Source organism: Oratosquilla oratoria, chromosome 28 (assembly GCF_046742065.1).
Source record: "Oratosquilla oratoria isolate Oo_2021 chromosome 28, ASM4674206v1, whole genome shotgun sequence".
Classification (NCBI taxonomy): domain Eukaryota; kingdom Metazoa; phylum Arthropoda; class Malacostraca; order Stomatopoda; family Squillidae; genus Oratosquilla; species Oratosquilla oratoria.
In genome coordinates, this window is record NC_134804.1 from 27,326,258 (window position 1) to 27,352,793 (window position 26,536).

A 26,536-nucleotide genomic window follows, 5' to 3' on the forward strand; every position below is an offset into this window, starting at 1 on the left:
AAGAGAGGTGTGGCCCACTGTCCAAATGACCTCGCCTTCATATAGAGGATTTTTTCCCACATCATAGGATAATATTCCTTATTTTCAAGAAATTGCTCTAATTTTGAATCTATTATGTTGAGATTCTAGCAAATATTTGTATCCATTACTTTATCTGCATTTCTTTCAGAACAACTGATTACTTTTATGCTAATTAGAAATGTGAATAATTTATTGATCGTCTAATGCTGGTCATAGTCTCATTTTACCAAAATAAATAGTTGGGTTATCTAGAAAGCAAAAAAAGTTGTCAACTAGTTACAGGTAAAATGATGCTATAACCAGTAGTGTAAAAATGAATAGGTTCTCACTTGTGTCAGTTGTTATAATTTGGTTTTTAATCTTTATCCTTGGAATTTATTTCCCATCCTCCATCAAGCCACTTTATATAAATGTTCAATAGTACCATGGATTGGATTCCTATTTTCTGATTAGTATATTTTCTTGCTTCAGTACCTTAGCAAGCAAACTGCAGCACTACGCGAAGTCAATGATTCTCGACTGCGAATTTATGAACAGCTCGAGATTTCTATCCAGGAATTGGAGAAGACCAACCAGAGGCTCACTGCAGAGAACTCGTCGGACAAGAAAAAAATTAGAAAGTAAGTTGGACGTATAACCCTACAGAAAAAGCACAACACCAAAATTAAACTTAAGTTTCCATTCAGAATATGTGTATTTTTAATTACTATTATTTTATTGTACATACATACCAGCACATTAAGGGAGAGAGACTGGAGGAAGTGGATAGTTTTAGATACTTGGGTGCAAGTGTAGCAGGAAAAGGTGGAGTGAAGGTGGAGGTAGAATGTAGATTGAGAGAAGCGAGTAAATGCCTTGGTGGTTTAAAGAGTGTAATGAGGAATAGACATTTGGGAATGGATGCGAAGAGGAGATTGTATGAAGGAGTGATTGTGCCAACAGCACTGTATGGGGCAGAAACGTGGAACATAAGAGAAGAAGAGAGAAGGAGTTTGAATGTGTTTGAGATGAGGTGTCTGAGAAGTATGGTGGGGGTTACTAGGCTGGATAGAGTGAGAAATGAGGAGGTGAGGAGGAGAACAGGGGTGAAAAAGGATTTGGGAGATAGGGTTGATGAAAGAGTATTAGGATGGTTTGGACACATGGAAAGAATGAGTGAAGAAAGACTAGTAAAAGAGGTATGGAAGGCAGATGTGGAGGGAGTGAACATGAGGGGACGTCCTAGGATGAGGTGGATGGATGGGGTGAAGGGGGCTTTGGGGAAGAGGGGAATGTCTGTTGAGGAAGGAAGGGAGAGGACGGAAGACAGAGGTGAGTGGAGAATGGTTGTATATGGATGATGTTGTGACTGCATGAGGAGGAATGGGCGGGGGGGTGGGGTAGTATGTGTGAGTAAATTTGACGCAGCCCGAAGGGATTTCTCCCCGTCCTCGCCTTATATGCAAAGGGGGACGGAGAGGGGGGGTCGCCGATTAAATGAAGCGGCCTTGCTGTGGATGTACTGTGTCTTGCGACACTGCTTCTGACCCAGGGCGGTGGGCGGGGTGCAGGGATGACCCGTCATCCAGGAGGTGCTCAGATAAGAGGAAGGGTGGGAGGGGTGTGGAGTGTATTTAGGGATGAAATGGGTGGGAGTGTTTTTATGCCTTTACCTTTTTGGCTACCTCCCTTGGAAGGGGGAAAAAGCCTTGGTATATGTATGTATGTACATACATACCAAAAGACGATACCTCTATTATAAGGAGAGTGGTCGAGTTAGAGCATACATCCACCCTATTGCATAATTCACAAATCAATATTGGTATCAAAGAAAATGGCAAATGTAATCAGGGCCCCGACAAGGGGGGGGCAATGCCCCGGGGCGGCATGTTTTTTTTTTGGTGAAAAGAAGGTGAAGCAAATTCCCCCTAATGTACTTTTAATGCCTTATTTATTTATCATGAACTGTGTGTATGAATGATGTGTGTATAAACGTTGTTTTGTGGATGAATGTTACATGTGAATCGTTCTAGTGACCATCAGATGTGGAAGGTGGTGGTGTGTGTGGGGGGGGGAGCACTTTTTGACTCGCTCCGGGGCAGCACTTACCCATGTCGGGGCCCTGAATGTAATACATTCCAGGCAATGAGTAGTTCAATTATATTTGGACTTGAAGGGTTTAGTCGCATAATTTTGGTTACATTTATTTTTAGCTTCAAAAGTACGTTTGCCAAATATATACATGTATGTATGTATGTATGTATATATATATATATTATATATATATATATATATGTATATATATATATGTATATATATATATATATATATATAATCTAAATTTATATTGTTAACTATGTTGTTATCACTTTTGTGATAGAATTCTCATAAATTTTGTTAATGCAGTTCTCAAAAGACCCAAATGCATTACATATTTATTGATAGTAATAGTATTCATATCAAGTTGTTTAATATGGTGTGGTAATAGTGATTTTGAATAAAATACTGCCCATGATATATTGTTACTAAATACTGACTGTACATGCCACCTTGCAGTCTTTGCAGCAATGTGGAGACCCTAGAGGCACGATGTGAGGAACTGCAAAAGAACTTGGAAGAGGTAAAAAATGGCCAACGAGAACGAGGCAGGAACAAGAGAAGGTCCCTCATCATGGAAGAGCAGCCCGTTAGGCGGTCTCATTCATGCGAGCACAGTGTACAGGTTAGTAAACATTGTCTAAGGATATTGTCTTGGATATGTGTACCAAATTTAACAATCTGAACCTCTTGATAAGAAAAAATAATAATGAACTGACATCTGTTCATGGTAATAAGCTGGAAAAATTTTAGACATTTGTTTGGGTAATTTTAGAAGGATGAGAATAGGAATGGGTTAAAAGTATAATGTGGAAGTAAAAAATACGTATAAACAGTTGGAAACATGAAATGTAAAGAAAAGCACTTGGCGGGATCTCAAACTGGATACTTGAAGAATGCAAGGAACAATTGGTGGACAGGACATAATTCGTAGCCTAATTGCATGTTTATAAGAAGGGAAAGTAACCTAGGATTGGAAAATGGCTAATGTGACACCACTTGATGAATGAGGAAGTAAAAGGAATCAGCTGAATTGTAGACCAGTGTTTCAGACCAATAATGTGTGAGAAGATTGTGAATGACAGGTGGGTCAATCATCTTAGAAAAAGGAATGTTTTTTATTTAATGGAGTAGGGTTTTTGATGGTGTCTTGAAGTGCTTGTTTTCTTATCTGACTGATGTGTCTTTGTATGAATGTATTGTGTAGTGCAGGTGGAAAGCTGTAGTAGATGTCTGAGCAATGGGCAGTTGGTGTAGTTCATTTGGTTGCACTTGTGTGATGTAGCAAAATGGGTGAGTAAAGTTAAGGGCTCTTGCATAAAACTGTAGACCTATAATTTTCATGTGATGCTCTATAATGTTCTTTGAAGAAGCAGTCCTTGAATCCAAATTGGTTTGGGGAGGTGGGTAAATTAGTTGCTTCTTTCTGCTTTGAGTCTTTCCATAAGCTTGGATATAGGGGACATTAATGAGATTGAACTATAGTATGCTGGGTTTTCCAGTAGTTTGTTTCTTTTTTATATGGGTATTATATAGTCTCTTTTTGGAATTATGTAGTAGAAATAGGAGCATCAGTCAAGGTATTAATTGTGTTTGGGCTGCAGTGTTTTAGATGGATATTTGAGACCTTATTTAGATCATCTGTATAGGCATTTCCTAGTTTCTTCATTGCTCCATCCACATCTTTGTTGGATATGGGGGTGTGATATCTATGTTTAGTCTGATTTTTCATATTTTTGGGGTATATTTTATTTTCTGGAGTTGTAGGTATGATGCATGATTTGGAAGTGCTTGTTAATGATACTGCATTTCTTTTTCATAATGGTATTTATCTGTTGGTTACTCCAACTGCTTCATGAGTAGGTGGGTTCCTTTGTTAATTGTTCATGGTTTTTGTTGTTCTCCTCATTTGTTTTTATATCTGTTGTATTTCTGTGTTTTTTCCAGTTTTATTTCTTTATATAAAATTTATTAGTTTTATGATGCATTTGTTTAATTGTTGTAGCAGTTATTTTTCTTGTTCTCTTATTGATTGCTTTTGATTTATCTCTTTGTCTCTCTAATTGTCTCCCTCCCTCTCTCTCCCTCTTTCTCATTCCCTCTTACTCCCTCTTTCTCCCTCTGTCTCCCTCTCTTCCCCTTACTCCCCCTTTCTTCCCCTCTCTTTTCCTCTATTCTCTATTTCTTCTCTCTCTCTCTCTCTCTCTCTCTCTCTCTCTCTCTCTCTCTCTCTCTCTCTCTCTCTCTCTCTCTCTCTACCTCTCTCTCTCTCTCTCTCTACCTCTCTCTCTCTACCTCTCTCTTACTGCCTTTCCCTCCCCCCTCTCTCTCTCTCTCACTCTCTACCTCTCTCTCTTACTGCCTCCCCCTCCCCCCTCTCTCTCTTACTGCCTCCCCCTCCCCCCTCTCTCTCTTACTGCCTCCCCCTCCCCTCTCTCTCTCTCTCTCTCTCTCTCTCTCTCTCTCTCTCTCTCTCTCTCTCTCTCTCTCTCACTCTCTCTCTCACTCTCTCTCTCTCTCTCTCTCTCAGATTTTCTCTTTCTCTCATTCCTTCTTCCTCCCTCTCCATCCCTCTCTCTCCTTATCTCTCTATCTACCTCACACTCCCTCCATCTCCCTCTCTTCCCCTTTCATCCCTTTCTTCCCCTCTCTTTCCCTCTCTCTCTCACTCTCTACCTCTCCCTTTCTCTTACTGCCTCTTCCTCCACCCTCTGTATATATATATATACATATATATATACATATATATATATATATATATACATATATATATATATATATACATATATATATATATATATATACATATATATATATACATATATATATATACATATATATATATACATATATATATACATATATATACATATATATATATACATATATATATATATATATATATATATACATATATATATATATACATATATATATATATATAAATATCACTCATCTCTCTCTCTCATGTACTCATTGGGTTAGAGGGTAGGGGTCTTGAGAGGAGATAGATTTATTCTTGCAACCTCTTGTTGGCCCTTTTAATGTTCACTGCTATTTCTTCTACTGCTTTATCAGTGTATGGATACTGCTGTGCATCAAAGACTTTATTTGTTTCCTATTTCGTTTTGTATGTTTTTGCCAATTTGCTTTCTTGTATTTTATGAATGTTTTCTTATATGTAGGTCTTATTTTTAGTCTATTTCTGTGGTAATCTTTATTGGGAAGTGGTTTCAGAGGAGGTTGTACAAGATTTCTCATGTGTTGTTTATTCAATCAAGAGAAGTAGCTTGTTGAATAAGGAACTTATCTGGAACTTGATATGTTTAAGTTAGGGAGTTGGTTCTAGTATTTTGTGTACTTTTTAGTCTGCTGTTTACTTGTAGCCAAATTAGGTGGTGTGCATTCATGTTGCCTGCCAGTATGTGGTTTATTAACGAGTTGAGAGGGATCTGATGTGTTGAGTGATATATAGATACTGTGATGCAAGTTGTTTTCTTATGTGTTTGGGTTGTGATTTTTTATTTGCATTGTGTGTTACTGTTTGTTGAGTTTGTTTTGTTGGAGAAGGGTAAGCAGTTGTGTATTGATAAGTTCACTTTTGTGTTGAGTGTTGTCGTCTGTTATTGTTATGTATTCAGTGAATAATGAGTAGTGGGGATTGGGGTGTTGTTTATATGTATTGTGAAGACAGTTGTAATGAGTGAATTATTCATTACCATTGTTAATCTGAACTAGTGCAGTCCACTGTTGCTGTGATCACAAATTTTCTCAAACATGAACAGTATTTTCCTAAGATGCATCATGCTGCTATGTCTTTCTTGATTAGGTGATGTTTCCAACTTCTGCACTGTTGTCTTTGTCAGACTGTTTCTTCCCTTCAGTAATACTAGTCTAAGGTGGATGCAATTGACAGGCCTTTAGAAGTTGCTGGGATAGATATTTCTATTAATCCTTACATGGAATGAAGCTTTCCTTGTTATATAAATGTATGAAGGCTTGATTAAAAAAAGGTTTACGTCAACTCAATGAATTGGCTGTTTTGATTGGTGAAGGGTCACCTTGGTTCACCTACTCAACCAAGTCAGCCAACCAAGGTTAGGTTAACTAGGTAGGTTAGGCTAGGGTAGACGAATTGATCATACTTTAATTTCTTTGGCCTCCACATCTATCAAAATAAAGATGGTGTTTTTAGCAGCTGATGGGTTGAGTTAGTGATGGCATAAGTTGGCAATGGGCTGAGCATGCCAACAAGCATTTGATTTGTTTGACATCTAAAGTGCATGTTAGGGAATAAATCCTCCGAGTCTGTACAGGGAAGAGGAAACTGTTACTGGGTTTGATAAGAAAAATATATCCAGTGTAGATGATTTTTTTTTTTTGGGGGGGGGACCTTGTAGTGGTTACCTCATTACATCTGACCATTGTTTTCACAAGTTTTTCACAAGATCATTTTATTCAGCTGAGGGTCAGACTTAATTCAGGCTACATTTTCTTAAACATACCCTAGAATGGAATAAAAAACATGACTAGGCTGAAGAAGTTGAAAAGTTTTGGCAGAAGCACACATTAACTGCATGACAGAGATTTTAATTATCAATAAGGAAGAGAACTACAAGAAATAGTGTATTGATTGGTTAATAACTATAATGGGTATCTTTGATAAGTTTAATAAAAGAACTAAATAAATATGAAATTAAAATCTTGGTGCATGATATTCATTTGGCCTTTATTTATTTATTATCTTTTTTTTACTGTTATCCAAATATCTCTTTTACTCATTACTGATTTGCCTGAGGTGTATTAAATTTTGTATATGTTGATGTCTTGCCAGTGTGTCTTGTCCTGATTTTCTTGCAAGTCAAATGAATTTTGTATTAAAAATATTTGATGATTATGTCTGCCTTCTGTATGCCATCTGTTGAGGCGATGTTTTTATGTCTTGTTATCTGCCTAAGGACGAGAAGTGGGCTACTGCTAATGGTACATCTTCTGGTAGTGGGGATGGTGATGGTGATGGTATTGGTAATGGTGAAGTGCAGGTAATCAAGGGCCCCATCAACTAGGCACCTCTTCCTCCTTCCCCATTTTCCTTTTCTGCTTGAAATCCTGTCTGTGCTTATGTCTCACCCTCAACCCATAGCTTGGAGACCCTTAGGTATCCTTGCTAAGGGGCAGACTCCTCTGCTGGCCAAACTGGAAAATAACTACATTGAAATACCTGTAGTGTTACCGTGTTGAATAGTTGTCATTTTTTTTTTTTTTTTTTGGATACCTTCACTGTAAACAGATTTTTTTTTATAAGTGCATTTAAGTGTTTATATTATTGTAGTTATTCTAATTATATTGCTTATATGATGAAATTCTTCAGTTTACCCTGCATGCTTATATATATTATTAATGCATGTTCAGTTTCATGAGAGATGATACCAAAATTTTCAGAAATTTTGTTAGATGAAGAGATCTTGATTGAATTCATCTAAAGATGACAGTGAGGTATGAATACAAAGAATTCAGTGTATGCTTTATTAATTCAGAACAAGTTTAGGTGTAATGATACAGATAAAACAACACCAAAATATCATATTTGGGAATGTAGGAACAGTGTGGACAACAACTGAGGGAGACTGTTGGTGTGATTATTCCACAGTATCACTTGTAATGAACAAATATCAGGTACTTGCTTGTGGTGGTCCTGCAAAATGGACAGTGCAGCTGCCCATTTTCAAAACCTATCAGTCCCCTCACCTCCATCAAAAGTCACAGCCCTAAGGGGCTGACACTTAATCTTCAGATTGGTCCCAAAATCTCTGTCAACTTTAACTGCATTTCTTACATCTGCGAGTATTAACTCATGGAGTCCTGGTAGTCAGCAACTGCTCCCCTCCTCTTATTAGAGCCATTGACATAGAAACAGTCCCACACCATTATAACTGTGACAACAAAACTTCCTCCAGAGAAATCTGTATGAGGGTCTGAGGATTGCTGTTACCCACTATGGGACTGCAAGTTTTCCACTCATTAAAACTCGAGGCAACAATTATCATCATTATTACTGAAGTGCTAAAGATGAAAAAAATAAATAAAAAGGAACAAAGTGAAAGAATACCAGGGGAAGCTGAAAGGAGTATGAGAAGTTGTGAAGAATAAAATACAAATAGGCATACATGAAAAATGGGCCTGTTTCAAAGAGGTGGCGCTAAAGTACGCAAGGGTGGGAAGTGGAATGAGGATGATTGGAGTGAACACAAGGTGAAGCAGCAAGTTGTGGGATGAAAAGGTAAAAGCAGTGCTGGAAGAAAAGAGGCAAGCAAGAAACTGGAAGCAAAATACAAGTTGAGAATGGCAAAGAGGAGAGTATATGTGAATTGGGGTAGGTGTTTGAAAGAATTAGAAAAAATGTTTTGGAAGGAAGTGAAAAGAGGGAAGGGGAGGTGAGTCAAATAGAGAGGAAAAGGTAAACAATTCAAGTGGACAGATGATAATGGAGGTGAAGACAGTAAGGGGAAGATAGGTAGAATATATCAGGGATTTCTTGAATGTGGAGGAAGTTGGGGAGGGTTTGCTTGCAGCATTTGGAGATGCCAGCAAAGTAACTGTGGGAGAGAGCAATAATAGGGATATAAGAAAATATAAGATACAAAGAGCATTGAAAGTGATGAAAGATGAAAAGGGGCTTTGGTTAGATGGGTATTATGTGGAGTGTCTGATGAAGAAATGAGCAATTATAGTGGGCTGGCTAGAGAGATTGTTTAATGTGTGTAAGGGAGGGAAATATGCCAATGAACTGGAGGACTGAATGTATAGTTCCAGTATACAAAGGAAAATAGGATTAATATGAATGCATTTCCTATAGAGAGACTAGGCTGTCAAATGTATTTGGTAAAGTATGTGGGAGAGTGTTAATTGTTGCCTCAAGTTTTACCAAGTGGAAAAGTTGTAACCTCTATCATACTTCTCAGACACTGTCACAAACACAGTGAAACTTCTCCTTCCTCTCTCAAACTCCAAGTCTACACCCTGTACAGTGTTTTTGGCACAATCACCCCTTCATGTAATCTTCTCTTTTTAATCAACCAAAACTTTTACTTATTTCTCTCAATCTACAATTTACCTCCACCCCCACTTCCTGCCACATGTGATACCAAATACTCAAAACTATCCACATCCTCTAGCCTCTCTCCTTTAAGACTTACTTGTAGCTCACTGCCACCCTTTTCCTTAGTACATCTCATCACCTTACTTTTACCCATATTTACCTTCAACTTTCTCCTATAGCATGCCTTCCTAAACTCTGTCATTAACTCCCTTAATCCCCCTTTGACCCTGCCACAAGCACAGTGTCATCAGCAAACAACAACTAGCTTACCTCCCATAACTCTCCATTATCTTTAACCACTTCCAGTCCCCTGCCCATTACCCTCACCTTTACTTCCTATACCACCCCATCCTTGTACACATTGATCAGCCATGGTGACATTTCACAGCACTGATGTAGCCCCACCTTTACCTCAAACCATTTGCTCTCTCCATAAAAACCATTTGCTGCCCTTAACAGTTTTCCCCAAACCCATATATCTGCAATACCTCCCACAGTGCCCTCCTATCTATCCTATCATAAACCTCCAAATCATAAGGGTCCAAGAAACATCCTAACATATTGCCAAAGCCTTCTCACAAATCTACCTTACCACATGTATTTAAAAATTTTAAAACTCAGTGTTGGTTATTGCGTTGACCCCCGCTTAACCTCTTCATATGTATGTAACTTATGTAAGTTTGTATGTATTTATGTATGTATGCATGTATGTGTTACTTTTACCCATACTATGTTATATGAAGTCGGTACTTTAGGGACTGTTTTGGGATCAAAACCATACATCTTACATCTCTGTTATAGTAAAATCTCTACTAATAAAGGAATGATGAGATGTTTTTGTACTACTACTATCCTTCCTTTATGCTGTCTCCTTCAACCTATTCTTTACCATTTCTATAACTCTACCTCTTCGTTCTCTGATTCTGCTATGATGGGGTGAGAAGAATGTCACCACTATGTTTCTACGAGTGTCATAGAAAGTAATGAAATGGGAAGAAAGTGGACTAGGGATCCTCCACTTTGCATTTTACTCTTATAAAAAGGCCAAGGTACAGGGCTTACTAGGAAGGTTCTAGTAGAAGTAAATGTTTTATTGATTATTTATGGATGTGACATACATGAGAGTAAAAGAGAAGAGATTGGTTGTGTGCAAAAAGAATGATGTATATGTTAGCATTGAAGATAATATGGCCAAAGGTGATATGGGCTTTTGTGAGTCCTTATGGTCCTGGTAATGTGAAAAATGATGAAAGCTTAGCATTTTGGATTTATTTGAATGAGTGTGTACAGTTTTGGGAGAAAGTAAATTGATAGAGGTTTGAGTTTTTTTAATGTTAGAATATGTATGGCTGTATTGAAGGCATGCACAGCATGTGATTATGTCTGTGACTGATGTAGTGTTATACCTTGAAGTGTTGCTATGTCTTTTCAGTGAAAGCTTCCCAGTGTGCTGGGTTATATCATGTTTTGGTGGTGATGGTGATTGGAAGGTGGTTGAATTGGAGGACCCTGACCATTTTACAAGAGGTTGTTGAGGTTAAAGAAGGGGAACAGAAAGTGGAATTGAGGTAGAGAATGGGGATGTAAAGAGAGCTGACAGAAAATTTTGATTAAAAAAGGCTGAGATGGTTTCAGCATATGGAAAGAAAGAGTGCAGCAACAACAAAACTGAATGTGAAAAATGAAAGTGTGTGGAGGAAAAATGATGGAAAGACCAAGAACGAAGTGGACGGATGGGGTGAAGGGAGCATTGTATGCAAGAGGAATGTCTTTTGAGCAAAGAAGAGAAAATGCAAAAGATGAGAGTGAATTGAGTTGTAAATGTACGAGGAAGTGACACAACCAAAGGGGATCTCTTTGTCTGTTTCATAGATTTCCCAAATGAATGAGAGGGAGGTCTTGTCATATAATATCATAGTGGGGGGTAAATCAGCTTCAGGTGTTGGGTCCTTCTGTGGAGGTGTCATGTCTTACTGCATTGCCTCAGTGTGGTGGGGTGTAGGGATGAACCATCATCTATGAAGTGCTAAGATGAAAGGGACAACAGATTGTTTTTTCTTATGAGTGCTGGATGGATATGTGGTGAACGTATGCTTTGACTTGGCCTTTTGGTGAGTGCACAACCATAACCATTTTTAAAAGTTTACAGGTCTTCTTGAGAAATTTTTATTGGGTTTGGTATGACTGCAGTTTGAGAATTTATAGCCACATGTTATTGACTTAGTACATGTAGAAATATATGTTCCAGATAAATCTTTCTAACATTTCATGAACCAAAATCTGATTTGTGTAGCAAATAAATTCTTAAAGCATTTATCCTATAGCTTGACAGAGCAAGTTTCAAATATATTCCAACAGTGCAGAAATACATCATTCCCAGCATTAGTGTTTATATAAGCTTCACAAGTTAGTGTGGTGTGACAGGCTACAGGCTATAAATGTTTAGTTCCTTCATGTGCATGCTCAGTTCAGGCACCATAATTTGCTTTTATGTGTTCTGATTTTTTTACCATTGCAACTTCAGTGAACTATAATTTTTTTTTTCCGTACCAGAATGCAGAATACAATTGCCAATTTTGCTAGCTTGAATCTTTTCCTCCATTTCCATTTATCTTCCAGTGATTCATAGCTGCATTAATGTTATAGATTAATGCTTGATACTCATACTTTTGCTGGTTCTTTTCATATGTAATGACTGTACTTAATATGCTTGTAGCCATACCATTTTAGTTAGGTATCTGGTTCCAACTGTTTGACCATGACATCACCTCCACAGAGCTCAGATGACCAGATAAATGAAGACCGGGAAATAAGGGCAAGACTTGAGGAACTTCAGAACAAACTCATGGAGGCAGAGAAGAAAAGGACATCTGAGATCAGAAGACGAGAAGGCCTTGAAGTAGAACTTGCATGCTTGTCACAAGTAAGTGTGCACCTTATTGCATATTTTTTGAATTGTTGTTATATTATAGTATCATATATCAGATGTTTACTTAACAAGAAACCTAATAAAACTGAATTGTTAAAAAGTAAAAGATACGTATTTGATTTATCAATTGATTGTTGCCTTGAGTTTCACTAACTGGGAGACCCACAGTCCAATTGTGACTAGCAGCTGCCCTTGGCCACATGCTCACAGATAGGGTTGATGAAAGAGTACTGGGATGGTTTGGACACAAGGAAAGAATGAGTGAAGAAAGATTAGAAAAAGAGGTGTGGAAAGCAGAGGTGGAGGGAGTGAACATGAGGGAGCAACCAAGGATTAGATGGACGGATGAGGTAAAAGGGGCATTGGGAAAGAGGAGAATGTCTGTTGAGGAAGGAAGAAGACAAATGATAGGGGTGAGTGGTTGTGTATGGATGATGCTGTGATGCATGGAAGGGAGTGGGTGGGGGATGGGGGTGAGGGAGTATGAGTGAACGATATTTTGACACAGCCTGAAGGGATTTCTCCCTGTCTTCTCTTTTTCTGTATGAGGGGATGAAGAAGGGGTGTTGCTAATTAAATGAAGCGGCCTTGCTCTGGATGTGCTGTGTCTTGTTGCATTGCTTCTAACCCAGGGCAGTAGGCGAGATGCAGGAGCCAAGAAAAGAGGGAAGGAGGGAAGATGAATTGAAATGGAGTAGATGAGGATGAAATGGGTGGTAGTGGATTTATGCCTGTGATTCTGGCTACCTCCCTTGTAAAGGGGAAAAAGCCCTTGTTATATATAAGTATGTATATGTGTGTGTGTGTATATATATATATATATATATATATATATATATATATATATATATATATATATATATATATATATATATATATATATAATTCCATAATTTCAGTTGTGTAAGCTCTATGCAAAACAGCTTTTCTATCTGCATTACAATTTTCCCACAACAGGAAAACAATGTCCTTCATGAACAACTTGCTGTACTTAGAGAAAAAGAGCTCAATATTCGTAGTTTTGATGATGAACTTGCGTCTCTAGATGATGCGTCGTCTGGCAGGCTATGTCGTAAGGTAAGTGAGAATTTAAGGTGTTAGATTTAGCACAAATATTTGTTAAGATAGTAATTTTGCTATAAGTTATATTCTATCTCTTTATTTTTTCATCACAATGATTTATATTATATTTACACTCATTATTAGTAAAGAGATTATAACTTGAAATTAGAGTTTTCTATATTTTTTCACTTTTGCTTGGGTTAAATGTTTCACAAAATGCTAATGGGTCATCTTCAATATTTAAGACAAATTTGATAAATAAAAAATTGTCTTCCAGTCTCACAGATGCAGTTTGTATCTCTATCATTGGATAGCTCTTATCATTCTTAGTATTTTAAACCCCCAGAATTAGTACTGCAAATTAATAGTAACGTCAGTAGCATTTTTTTTTTTATTGATTTATTTATTCTTGTTTATTTATTTATTTTATTTTTTATTGTTTTTGATGGGGTGGGGGCTGTGGTGAATAGCACAACCACACTTAACCTAAGCTGTTACTCATAAAGTTGTCCCCCATCACCCCCCCAAAAAAATATCATACCGCTTTCTATGCATCACCAGTTTCCTCATCACTCAAAGCATTGAGTGGAGGTACTACATGTGGCTGACAATGCTGGGATAGAGCTGTGCCACCTGGGTGAAGAAAGTGGATAAGTGTTTCTGTGTGAGCACTCCTTAATATCTCTTTGGCTCGTTGTGCTACTCTGCACCCCCTGCCGCCACAAAAAAAAAAAAAAAAAAAAAAAAGTGAATATGAAAACATTGTTATTGATGTTACTATTAACTTACAGTACTTATTCATGGGGTTCAGAATTATCAGAATATTAAGAGCTATCCAGTGATATAAGTTGATAGTTGCATCTGTAAGCCTGGCAAGCAACATCATAACTTCCATCAATTTAATAGCTTCATTTATACTATTATGATTTCACCAGTGTGGGTTTTCTATAAAGTAACCCACATTATTACTGTAGACATAGTGTTGTACTGATTTATGCCCTTCTCATAATAGTGCCTAGGCCACATGGATGAGACTGCAAGTAATCCTACAACATACGATCTCCAGGACAGTATTGAGGATAATGACATTTCCATTGAGAGTACTCATGGAGAATGTGCCCTTGTCAAGCTCAAAAATGGGGGATATGCATGGGGTAGCCAGGTATGTATAACGTTCAAGTTGTATTGGTAGCACAGTCGTAGAGGTGGCGACCATGATACCTGTAGTTGCACAAGATTATGGTGGTGGTAGTGCATAGTTGTGGTAAGACAGTGCAAAAACAATCCAACACTGGGATTGACAAACTGGATCCTAGGAGTCAACTGTAGCTTTTCTAAGACACTTTTCTGGTGCTCTTTACGTCAACAATATCAAGAGACAGTAGTTTTGTTTATGATATTTATATTATGATAATGATGATCACATTTTACAAACATTACATTTGTTCTGTTTGTAATTTGTGTTTTACATTTTGCAGTTATTTCTAATTGTACATTGTTTTTGTGATTCAATTTTTTTTTTTTTTTTTTTCACCATGATCCTACTGGATTTTTTTTTCTTTAATCATTCATGCATATCTGACTATTTGACCCAATGCCTAAAAGTTTAAGATGGGTATGTAAAAGTAATGATGATTCAGGCCAGATACCTTAAAATATGATAGCTGCAAAAGTACAATATTAGTAACATTAGAATTTGCATTAGAATAGTCACCATACTGATACACAATAACATGCAGCCAATACTTTAGGGACTGTTTTGAGATGACTACACATCTCCTTGGACCAAGACAATGGTCCAGGCATTTAGGGGCTTACTGGATGACACAGTTCAATCTGTCCATCCATGTGGTGAGGACATGAGATTTTTGGAAACCTTCATATACCTTGGTAGTGTAGTTCATAACAGTGGTGGGTCAGGTTAACCACTTCACTCCAGGCCAAAATCTCGCAGGCAGCATTAGCTGCCAGACGTATAATGTTGCATCATAATACTCGCATTATAAAAAATAAAGTCACGGCTGTATCGATCGTTCTCTTTCACCCGTGAATTTTGATAACCATAGAAAATATGATGAAGCCAGTTTACAGAGTATGGGGGTCACGCAGGTACGACTACAATAAATATAATCAAAACACCGACATCGGCATCCTCGCGTACCCATTTGCTCCTCATGACACCTATGTAGGTGTCACCGTATGGAAGGGGTTCATGTCTTTCAAAGGATTGTCACTACCCATGGTGTTATGGACTTGTTCAATCAGAACACATGGATTAGTCAATATTTGAGGCATCTAGAATAGAAAGGGAAAAATGCTGGTGTCATGCATAAGCCATTTTGCATCTTAAAATCAAACACTCTAAGAACCATATTTCCATACTGAGGAGGTGTGGCATTTACCCCTTTCTATTCTAGATGTCTCATTTATGAAAGAGAACTAGGTCTGAATCCTCAATTCACTTTTGCTCTCTATCTTGCTGTATGGCTATGAAACATGGACACTGAGTTTTCACATGAAGAGGCATCTTAATATCTTTGTTACCTAGTGCCCTCAGAGTATCATAGGGTATCACTGGAATGACTTTGTATCAAACTAGAAATTCAATGTATGGCTGTTACCAGCATAATTCATGAACGTCAACTCTGGTTATATGAGTATGTGACACCTTTCCTTGATTGGTGATATTTTTTGATGCCCCTACAGACCAGAGCTACACACCATGCATCTATGTCATAGTTTAAATATATCTACGCATAGAGGAATGATGATAATTTGTACTCTAGTTGTCACTCCTTTATGCCATTCCCTTGAACTTGCCCTTTACCTTTTCCATATGGGACAGGGTGATGGAATTAGGAATCCTACACACTGTATATTCCTCCAACCAGAACATTAGTAAATGGGTCATTAAATGTGCATGGTTGTGGTACTGATGAGTGATTGGTGGTTTGTGAGTGAAATTAAGTTGAATGAGAGGGGCAAGTTTAAGTTTGGGAGTGTGGTGGGGAAGTTATTAGGAGTGATAGATAGGTAAGGGAGGGAAGGAGTGGGTGTGTTGGTAAGGGATGAGATAGGAATGTGCATGGTGGAGTGGAGAGAAGTATCTTCAAGGATAATGTGGGTAAATGTGAAATTAGGATGGGAGATGTTGCTTTTTGTGAATGCATATGGTCCTGGTAGTGAGTAAAGTGAGGAGGAAAAGGAGACATATTTAGATCAATGTAAATGATTGTGTAGAAAGTCAGATAGTGGGTGAGATGCAGGGATGACCCATCTTCGAGGAGGAGCCAAGAAAAGAGGGAGGGAGTGGAGTATGTGTGAATGAAATGGATTTCTGCTACCTCCCTTGTAAGGGGGAAAAAGCCCTTGGTATATGTATGCATGTATGTATGTGTAGAAAGTTTTTGCAAGAATGTAAATCAATGCCAGAATGGGTCAACTGATTATATGTTCCCTGGAAGAAAGAAGGCTAGTATTAGTATGTCGTTGGCATCAACTGATTCTGGAAGTCATTGAAAAATTTTCAGGAAAAAACTTATGCCTATACAACCCTATACAGGGTTGAAAAAGGTGAGGTTGTAGCATACACATACATGGAGTACATACAGTGCTTGACAAAAGTACTGTCCACCTGTGGTGAGGTGGACAGTACTTGGTTGAATCTGGAAAGACCCATATGGGTGGCATGGTTTTGTGCCAAAAATTCTGTCCACCTACAGTGAGCAGGGAAGGAGCAGAGATCTGTGTCATACATTTTTTGTTCCCCAGTTCTAAGTGCCATTTCTTGGTTTGTTATATCCCATTATTATATATAAAAAATATATATATATATATATATATATATATATCATATAATCAGAAGTTTGGGTTTGTGATCAGGACTTTGATATTTAAAAAAAAAATTATTTTTCAAGATTTTTTTCATAAGTCTATATAATCAAATCAACAGAGTATATAATTCTTTTATAAAACAAACTTATCAAAAACAAACAAGTGAAAACTAATGATAATTGGAGTTGATCAGAGATGGTGGAGGGAGGTAGGAGGTGAACCAGTTGTTGCTTATGGATGACACCCATCCAACCTGGATGCCTTATAGACTTTCATCACTTTCAAAGGATTACAAAGATTACAAAGGCGGAGCATGCCGACAGGAGACCTTTTGATCCATATCTAGGTCGGATGCGAAAAAAAAAAATCATATTAATAATAAAACAATAAATAAAAACTATAATAATGTAAATAACAAATAAAATACATAAATAAATGCATAGGTATAGTTAAATAATAATCAAACAGGTAAATAGTAAATAATAATAAATTGACATATAACTAATAATAAATGAAAATCAGACAGACAAATGATAACAAAACAAAAACAAATAATATAAGATAAATTATAATCATTACAGCATCATACTTAGGTATTTATCTAACTGATTCTTAAAGCTTCGAACTGAACTACATTGCACTACCAGTGCAGGAAGTTTATTCCATTCATTTACTACACGGTTGGCAAAGTTGTTTCTACCTACTTCCAAATTGAATCTATTTCCGGACAGTTTGAGACCATTGTTTCTTGTCTGATTCTCATTCAATGTGAAAATTTGGTCACTTTTGATGTTGTCAATTCCCTTTAAAATCTTAAAGACCTGTATCAAGTCACCTCTGAGTCTACGCTTTTTTAGGGAAAACAGATTCATGTGTTTTAGTCGATTTTCGTATGATTTATTTTTGATATTTGGAATCAGTTTTGTGGCTCGCCGTTGTACTTTTTCCAGTCTGTCAATGTCTTTTATGAGATTCGGTGACCATACAGAAACAGCATATTCCAAATGTGGACGAACTAACGATTTATATAGCTTGTTAATGAGTGGTGGACTTTTGAAATCAAAAGATCGCGCAATCAGTCCCAGAATCTTATTTGCTTTCTCAGAGGCTGAAATACACTGCTTGGATGATTTGAGGTTGTTACTGATAATTACGCCGAGATCTTTTTCACTATCCACTTTTGTTAACGAATTACCAAATAACTTGTAATCGTACTTACTGTTATTTTTACCTATGTGCATTACCTTGCATTTACTTGTGTTAAATTTCATTAGCCACTTTTCAGACCATTGCTGTAATTTATCTAAATCTACTTGAATATCTAATTGGTTTGAGTGATCATTTGCCACTCCGCACAGTTTTGTATCATCAGCAAATTTGGAAACAGTAGATTTTAGTCCATGGTCTATATCATTTATACATACTATGAATAGAAGTGGCCCAAGAACGGAACCCTGAGGAACTCCACTTGCAACATTTTTCCATCTAGAAGTTTTTCCATTTAAAACAACTCTCTGTTTTCGACCATTCAACCAATTACTAGTCCAACCTAATAGGCTACCACTTATTCCATGCAAAGGTAATTTAGTAAGTAGTCTTTCATGTGGGATGGTATCAAAAGCTTTTGCAAAGTCTAGATATATTAAATCTATATTGTTTCTTTTGTCAGTGCCCTTTACCTTATATGTTTCCTATATTCCTGTCATTTTCTTCTCACTACCACCTCCCACTGCCACAATCAATCCCCCCAACCTCTGCCACATTCAACAATTCCCTGAACTACTCTGTACATCTTCCCCTTACCAACTTTACATCTGTTAACCACTTCAGTACAACTCAAATTCTTGTGCACAGCATTGGCTGCCATTGTAATTTGTATCACACTACTTGCATTATAGAGTATAAAGTCACTCATTCTCTTTTACTCTGAGTAATGATAAACACAGAAAATGTGATCAAACCAGTTCACAGAATCTGGGGGTAACTCATGTCCAACTACAAAAAATATATATATATAATCAAGACGCCGATGCCAGCATCCTCATTTACCCCACTCACACCTCATGACACCTATGTAGATGTCATCATACGGAAGTGGTTAATATCTGTCCATCTGCACCCTTTACCTTTTCCTCTCTACCTATCTCATCTGCCTTACTTTCTTCATGTCCTTCAAAAACATCTTTTTATTCTTTTCAAAATTCTCTTGTCGAACTCCTACCTCACTTCATAACTGTTCTTTTCTTTGCCCCCCTCACCTAGCATTTGGCTTCTCTCTTCCTGTACCTCTCATATGCTTCACTTGTTCTTCCTTACAACCAACCCTCAAGCAGTCGCTTCTTCTCTTCCACCACCACATTTAACTCTTGAGCCCACCTTTCACTGCATTTACTTCTGTTTTATACCATTACCTTCATCCCATTTACATCTTTCCACACTTTATCACTTCTTCCTTTAAACTTAACCATTTTTCATCTATTCCTTTTCTTATCTCTCACCACCTCTTACATTTTTCTTGTCTTCTGGTGTATGTCTTTATCCTTCTCATTTAATTTTTTTACTCTCAGCACTTCTCTACCTCACTCACTTTTCCTCTATTCTCAATTTCCCTTCTACCAAAGAATTATCTAATAATCCCCTGATCTCTTCCCTGAAAACATGAACATCCAGAACTCTTCTGTTCTCCTTTGGGAACCACTACAGAGTTTATTAATGGCATGTCAATCACCCTCCCATCAACCACCCTTTCCCATGTATACTTATCCTTGGCTGTCTTCTTAAACGCTGTGTTCGCTATCATCAACTACTCCATCTGTTGGCTCATTTCCTACTCTACCAGTGAGATCTAATACCATTACATTTACATTCCATCCGAAATTCTCTGTACACTTATTTGAATATATCCAAAAAGCCTCCCTTCTTTACTTTTCTCACTGCCAGGACCATATGCACTCACAAAAAACATAACTTCCAGCCCAATATCACCTTTACCTACATTATCCTCAAAGACACATCCCTCCACTCTAGACAATTTTCTGTCTTAGCACTTACCAGCAAAGTAGATCCATCCCTCCCTCCCTCTTCTCATCACCTCCAACACCCTTCCCACCACACTCCCAAACTCAAACTTAGCCCTCCCCTTCACCTTAGTTTCACTTAATGCTAAGACACCCTTCTTCCTTCTCACAAACTGCCAATCTCTTCCCTTTTGCTATTATTCCCAATTACTAGTGTTCTAGTGTGAGTTTTCATCCTAGACCCTCTTATTGCATGTTTTTTAGGAAGAACATAGTGCAGAATCCTTAATCCTATCATTCCATCCCATTTAGATGACTTTTATGACATGCATGGTAAATATAGCTGCTGAAATCGCATCATCCCCTACCACCCCAGAAGAGAAATAAGAGATAGTTATAGAAATATTAAAAGACAGGGTCAAGGGAACAGCATTATATTATGGAGAGCTATATTACTAAAGTATTATCGTTCCTTTATGAATAGACATTTTTAAACTCTTCATAGACAAATAGTCTATAGGGCCACCTAAAAAAAATGCTAGTGTTGGCTGCATTTCAAAATTACATAACTCTCTGGTTAGTAAAAACATTTTAGATGTAACCAATTTTTTGTACAAGATAAGTGTCAATGATGATAGTGCTAAGTTTAGAAGATGTGTGCTTCTCTGATAGTATCAAAAACCACAGTGGCATTGTCTACTGTACCTGTCAGAACTCTTCTTCACCATCTTTGGTATTCTTCCCAATCTGTGCTTTTCTTTGTCACCAGTGGTCTTCGCCATCTGTCTTCCTTTTATATTCTGTCATTGCTGCACTCTTCACATCTGACTTTGGCTTTGATTGCATCTGCAGAGAGCGAGACTAAGCGGCTTACTAGGGTGGCTAGTAAAGTTGCTCTTTCTAGCTATGTTGCTGGTGGTTTGGGTGGTGGCACGACTGCCCTTCAATTCTATCATTGGCTATCATACATCAGAGAAAAAAGAAATGAAGCAGAAGAAACTGGTGTTAACCAAATGTTCTAAGTCTTAGTGTCATGATGACATAATGGTAGGTGCAGAGGAAGAGTCTTAATACTGGAGCCATTGAATATCAAAATTGCCTAATGCAGTTAGTTTCTTTATGCTACGTTGTTATTCAGTACTGAAACAGTTGGAGTTGAGCCTTCAAGTAGTAGCAAGCTATTCCCAGATATCAAGGAACCATCTATCATCCAGTTGTGAAAATCAGATGTTGTTCTTTGATTTTTGGTTGTCACATCAGTTTACTTGAGAGACCAGTGATTGGTACTTGCATGTGATGGTCCTACATATGGTGATTCTGCAAGGAGGTGCAGCCCTTTAGAGCTGATACTCTGCCCCTGGACTGGGTCCAAGATCTCTCTTTATCACCTTCAACTGTGTTTCTTACATCTTTTCACACATAGAAAGCTGGCAGCCAGCAACTGTTCTCCCTCTACCACAGTGGTTCCCAACCAGTGTGCCGCAGCACCAAAGGGTGCTGTGAGATCAACTAAAGGTGCCACCAAAATTCAGAGCAAAAACAATTTTCGTATTACCAACTCTCTCTGTCATCCATTTCTGTTCATTAAAGCAGCATCAGTGTAGAGATGAGTATTTTGATATTATCCAGGGACAAAATTTTGTTACACTGATGTTGAATCAACAAAATACTGACAAACTAGAAATTTAGATTTTCTAATAAGGGTGCCAGGGACCTCTGAAAGGCTTGGCAAGGGGGCCTCAAGCCAGAAAAGGTTGGGAACCACTGCTCTACCACTTTCAGCTGGTGACATAGTAACAATCCCACAGCAATGCAATACAGACAACAGTCCAAAGATTCTTCCTAGAGAGATCTGTGGGAGGGCATAAGGACCATTACTGCACTTTGGGGCTTCAGGTTTTCCATGTATGGAGTATCAAGTCAACGATTATTATTATTTGCTTGAGAACTCATGAATAACTACCTAATGTGTTCAGTTGGAAAAAATGAGATATAACTCCATGAGCATATCTTTTTTTTCCTATATGTTACATTTGGGTAGATACAATTAGATAATTACATTAATATGCCCTTAAAATGCATCATTTATCATTGGTATATTAGTCTGTTGTGAGCAGCCCAAAAAATTGCTATTATGTGTTTAAATAGAAATTGGTAGAAGAATATATTTTCCATATCCTTAGATTCTAACATTGATACCTTGTCAGCTGTACTACATTTTTGGGACATTATTGTCCATATCAGTAGCTTGTGCTTTTTGTCAGTAGTCCTAATTTTCTTTATGTATTATGTCTTTCATAGAGCAAATCAGTTACTAAAGATGAGATATCTTATGAAGGTATATATTTGTCATTTGAGAGACAGCTTGTTTTATTTATTCATTTATTTATTATTATTATTATTTTTTCAATATATGCTTATTGAATGTAAATTATAATTTATTTACTTTGATAATGATTGATAGGTAATTAGATTTTGATAGGATAACAGGAAAGAAATCTATATGTTAACAGGTTGTTTTTTAGACACTTGCAAGTATTAATATCTAATATATATTAATATGTGTTACAGGAATCTTTAGCTTCCATGGGGCGTGTCGTCAGTTGTGTTGGCTCAGGAGGGACATCACCTGGTACTGAAGTTTCAGATGCACCACATAATTCACTGCTGTCTGAGTTAGACACACAGTACCGTATTCTCATTGAGAAGTATGAAGCATTATTGGAAGCTCGTGAAGCTGGTGGACAGCAACAAGCTCAGTCAGGCAACAGTGGGAATGAGTATGTGCACATGGTCAACCCAGGTGTGGATGAAATGTCAGGTCCCATGAGTTTGGTGATCACAGATGATGGGCAGACGTCAAATACTCTGAGTTGTCAGAGATGTGACACATGTTCTTGTGATCTCAAACAGGGTGAACCAAGGCCGAAAAGTAATCTTGAGGAATTCTCAGAAGTTGAAACATCCTCATCAGGCTTTTCAGATGGTGAAAGTCGATTGTGCAATAAGGGCACACAGACAGCTGATGTAGAGTCTGTTACATCAGACTTTTTTGAAGATTCCACACCAACACCAACGGTGGCCAACAAGTGTTTAGATCTCAGCTCACCTCTTAATCCTTGTGAAAACCGCTTCCAAACAACGCCTGAATATAAACAACTCTTCCAAGAAATCTTTTCAGTCCTGAAGAAGACAGTAGATGAAAAGGATATTAAAGAAGCTAGAACTATAGCAGCCAAGACTCCAAAAACTCCAGCAGGAGCCCAACATCGATTATCTGTTTCAAAGGCACCTTCTGGTACCAAGGAGGAGACTACAAAGACAGCAGATGAAAATTCTACTAGTGCTCTTGCTGACAGCACTAGTGTTTCTAGTAGCACCACCACCATCACTGAAACCATCACTGAGACTATAACAGAAACATTAACTCACCAGGAGATGGTGAACCCCCCTTCTTTAAATCATCACTCCACTGAGAAGTTGAGTACCAAAGTGAATAAAGAGAACTCAGATGTGTTAAGCAAAACAGAACAGCAACCATCTGAGCAGCAGCAGAACCAAGAAAAAGACGGTGAAGAAGCCAAAATCACACACAAGCCTCCTCGACCTGATTCCCTTGATCTTGGTGGCTCATCACGTTCTTCAAGCAGGCAGAGGAGACGGCGACGCCACCACCGTCTTCGTTTGGACAGTTACAATCAGCAGCAATACAGTGGTCAGTATCAGTATAGTCATGGTAACCAGCATCAACATTCAGGAAATCGTAATCACCACAATCAGCAACATCGAGATAGAGATGGACCCGTCCAGGAAGATTTTCCAAGTCTTCAGCAAGCAGGTCCTCAAGAATCTCGGTACATATACAACTCCCAACGAAGCCGTTGTGAACATCACCATCACCGTTCCCGTAGATATCGTGATGACCGAAATTCCAGCAGTAACCAATATAGACAATCTAACAATGGCAATAACATGCAGCAGCAGCAACACTATCATCAGCATCAACAGTACCAACAACAGCAACACCAGAACAACCATGAACAAAATCATCAACAGCAGCAGCAACATAACCAGAATGCCGAAAATGGAGGGAACCAACAGCAGTACACTTATGTAGAGCAGACTCGTAAACCCCATGGTCGTAATAAGATTTGTTATCCATCTGTTGAGGTTGCCAAGTTGAGAAAATTAGAAATGTCATATGCAGAAGCACTGAAATCCTCCTTTACACGATCCAATTATTCCCGTAGATACTAATCTAACTTATAATTGACAGTGATAAAAGTAAGAGTATTGATGATAAAGTAGTGGTAACTGAATCACCCGGTGTAAGAATATTCCTTCTTTAAGAGATGAATATCATATTGAGAGAAGGCAAACATTGCTTTGTTGTAAATAAGCATGTATGTATATAATTTGTATACATTTGTTGATCATTTTGTTTATATCTATTTCATTTGCCATTAGTGTGCCAATTAGTGGTTAGCTCTCGACATCCTTTCAAGTCTATGGCCCTATTCAGCTTGTGTAAATAGAATTCTCATTGTCATCTGTGAACATTTGATCATAAGTGCAGATGATTACTCAAATATTGGTTACAGTTCATTTGCCTTCCAGTAGAACCTCAGATATCTTTCCAAGACTTGATAGATTGAAATTCTGGACCATTTATTAGGGTGAGGAATTCTGATGGCCATCCACAAAATTAGATGGAGGGTACTAAATAAAAGATAATAAAAACTAAAAATAAATCAATAAAAAAGGGAAAACTTTCAAATTGGGACTGTAAATACACGTGCTAATAATTAACCCATAGTCAGTAGTACCAAACAACAATAGAATTCCATCCAGTTGGAGACCTCAAGCCAAACTGCCTAACCAGTGAACCTGTCTATTACATGCCAATTTGTTTATACTTTTAGTAATTCCTTGGACATTGTGTGTATGCATGTGTGTAGGAACCATGCACTTGTGAAAATATATGTGATGGTATTTGTATATTGTGTGCATGAATATAAACATACATGTATGCATATATAGATACACGTACTTTGGGACATGTAGGGTAATGTGGGGGCAAGTTGTATATAGTGCCGACACATACAGTTTCTCCAGAGAAAAAGCTATTGCCTGTATGATGACATCATGCCCTCTGAGGAAGAATATGAAGATACCCCACAACACCATCATTTTGATTTGACACCTGCTTTCTTGTTGTGGTTACCAGAATATATATATATATATATATATATATATATATATATATATATATATATATATATATATATATATATATATATATAGTTTTTTTTTTTTTTTTTTTTTTTTTTTTCCCTCTCCCAAAGGTCCAACATAATATTTGAGGTTACTAATAGTGTCCCATGATTGTGATTCATCTGGTATGCATTTGAATGGTGAAAATAGCAATATCAATGTGGTTCTGAGTGAAAACTGGCCAAACAAGTAAAAATGGCACCTTGAGATGTAAATGAAAAAAATGTTTGCTGTCAGAGGCTATGTGTATTGAGGGCAACCTGTACAGTCAAATTTTGGATGTGCTTTTTTTATGTACACAAAATAAGTGACAAAACATTACAAAAAGTGTTTATTTGTTGAGATAATGATGAAATAAAGTACCATATGGAAAATATTGCTTAAGAAAGCAAAGTTTTTTTTTCGTTAAATATGTGTTGTTAAGTTCAATGAAATTCCATTTTAGATCAAATATGAGATGTTGATTTAAATTGTACATGTTGCACCACACCCTGTATGGGTCACCCACACATAAGGAGCGACTATTACAAAATAAAAAATATTATCAAATACTCAAAAAAAAAAAAAATATATATATATATATATATATATATATATATGTCCTGATTGTGGGACCTTGAGGTGGATGCCATGTTTGGCTAAATAGATGAAGTTGATTTTGCATCCATTGTGATTTCTCTCACCTCAAAAACTGAATTTTAGTAAATGTTTTTCCACTAACAGTACAACTTGTCCTGACATTACCCTAATGATATATATATATATATATATATATATATATATATATATATATATATATATATATATATATATATATATATATATGAGGCATTGTGTGGTAAAGTATACACAAGTGACAGTTTTAAAAATGTGTCAGATATCTCGATTGAACTTTCCTCAATTTTAAAGCTAGATACAGTAAAAACTATTAAAGGGAGGACAATAGTGAATACATCATTTGAAAGTTAATCATGTCTATGTTATCCAGCATTTGTGTACACTTTAGATCAAACAGAGCATCCTAAAAACATGTGGCAACTATTAAGGACATAAACCCACTTTGTTTTTACCTTATAGTTGAGGTATTTTTTACACATCTCCAATGTTCAAATGAAATATAAGGTTTGAATGAATGTGGGATAGCACTAACTCAATATTCAAGCTGGTGGCTCTTGTGTATACTTTACCATGTGGTGCCTCATATTTATATATATATATATATAT

At 37.2% G+C, this 26,536-nt stretch overlaps 1 protein-coding gene across 6 annotated transcripts in view; it reads left to right on the plus strand.

The window, feature by feature from the left end:
• The window catches only part of Cen (cerebellar degeneration-related protein 2-like), a 201,532-nt gene extending 176,205 nt beyond the window's left edge, over positions 1-25,327 (plus strand). For 4 of the 6 annotated variants that reach the window (XM_076211052.1, XM_076211053.1, XM_076211054.1 and 1 more), the window contains exons 4-10: positions 493-641; positions 2,557-2,722; positions 7,056-7,139; positions 11,973-12,119; positions 13,083-13,202; positions 14,200-14,349; positions 22,610-25,326. In XM_076211052.1, coding sequence (XP_076067167.1) covers positions 493-641; positions 2,557-2,722; positions 7,056-7,139; positions 11,973-12,119; positions 13,083-13,202; positions 14,200-14,349; positions 22,610-24,295 — 2,502 coding nt within the window. In that variant the 3' untranslated portion in view covers positions 24,296-25,326. Of the gene's footprint in view, positions 1-492; positions 642-2,556; positions 2,723-7,055; positions 7,140-11,972; positions 12,120-13,082; positions 13,203-14,199; positions 14,350-22,609 lie in introns of all 6 variants that reach the window. The other 2 variants (XM_076211057.1, XM_076211058.1) reach the window with 2 other exon arrangements.
• The last annotated feature ends 1,209 nt before the right edge of the window (positions 25,328-26,536 follow it).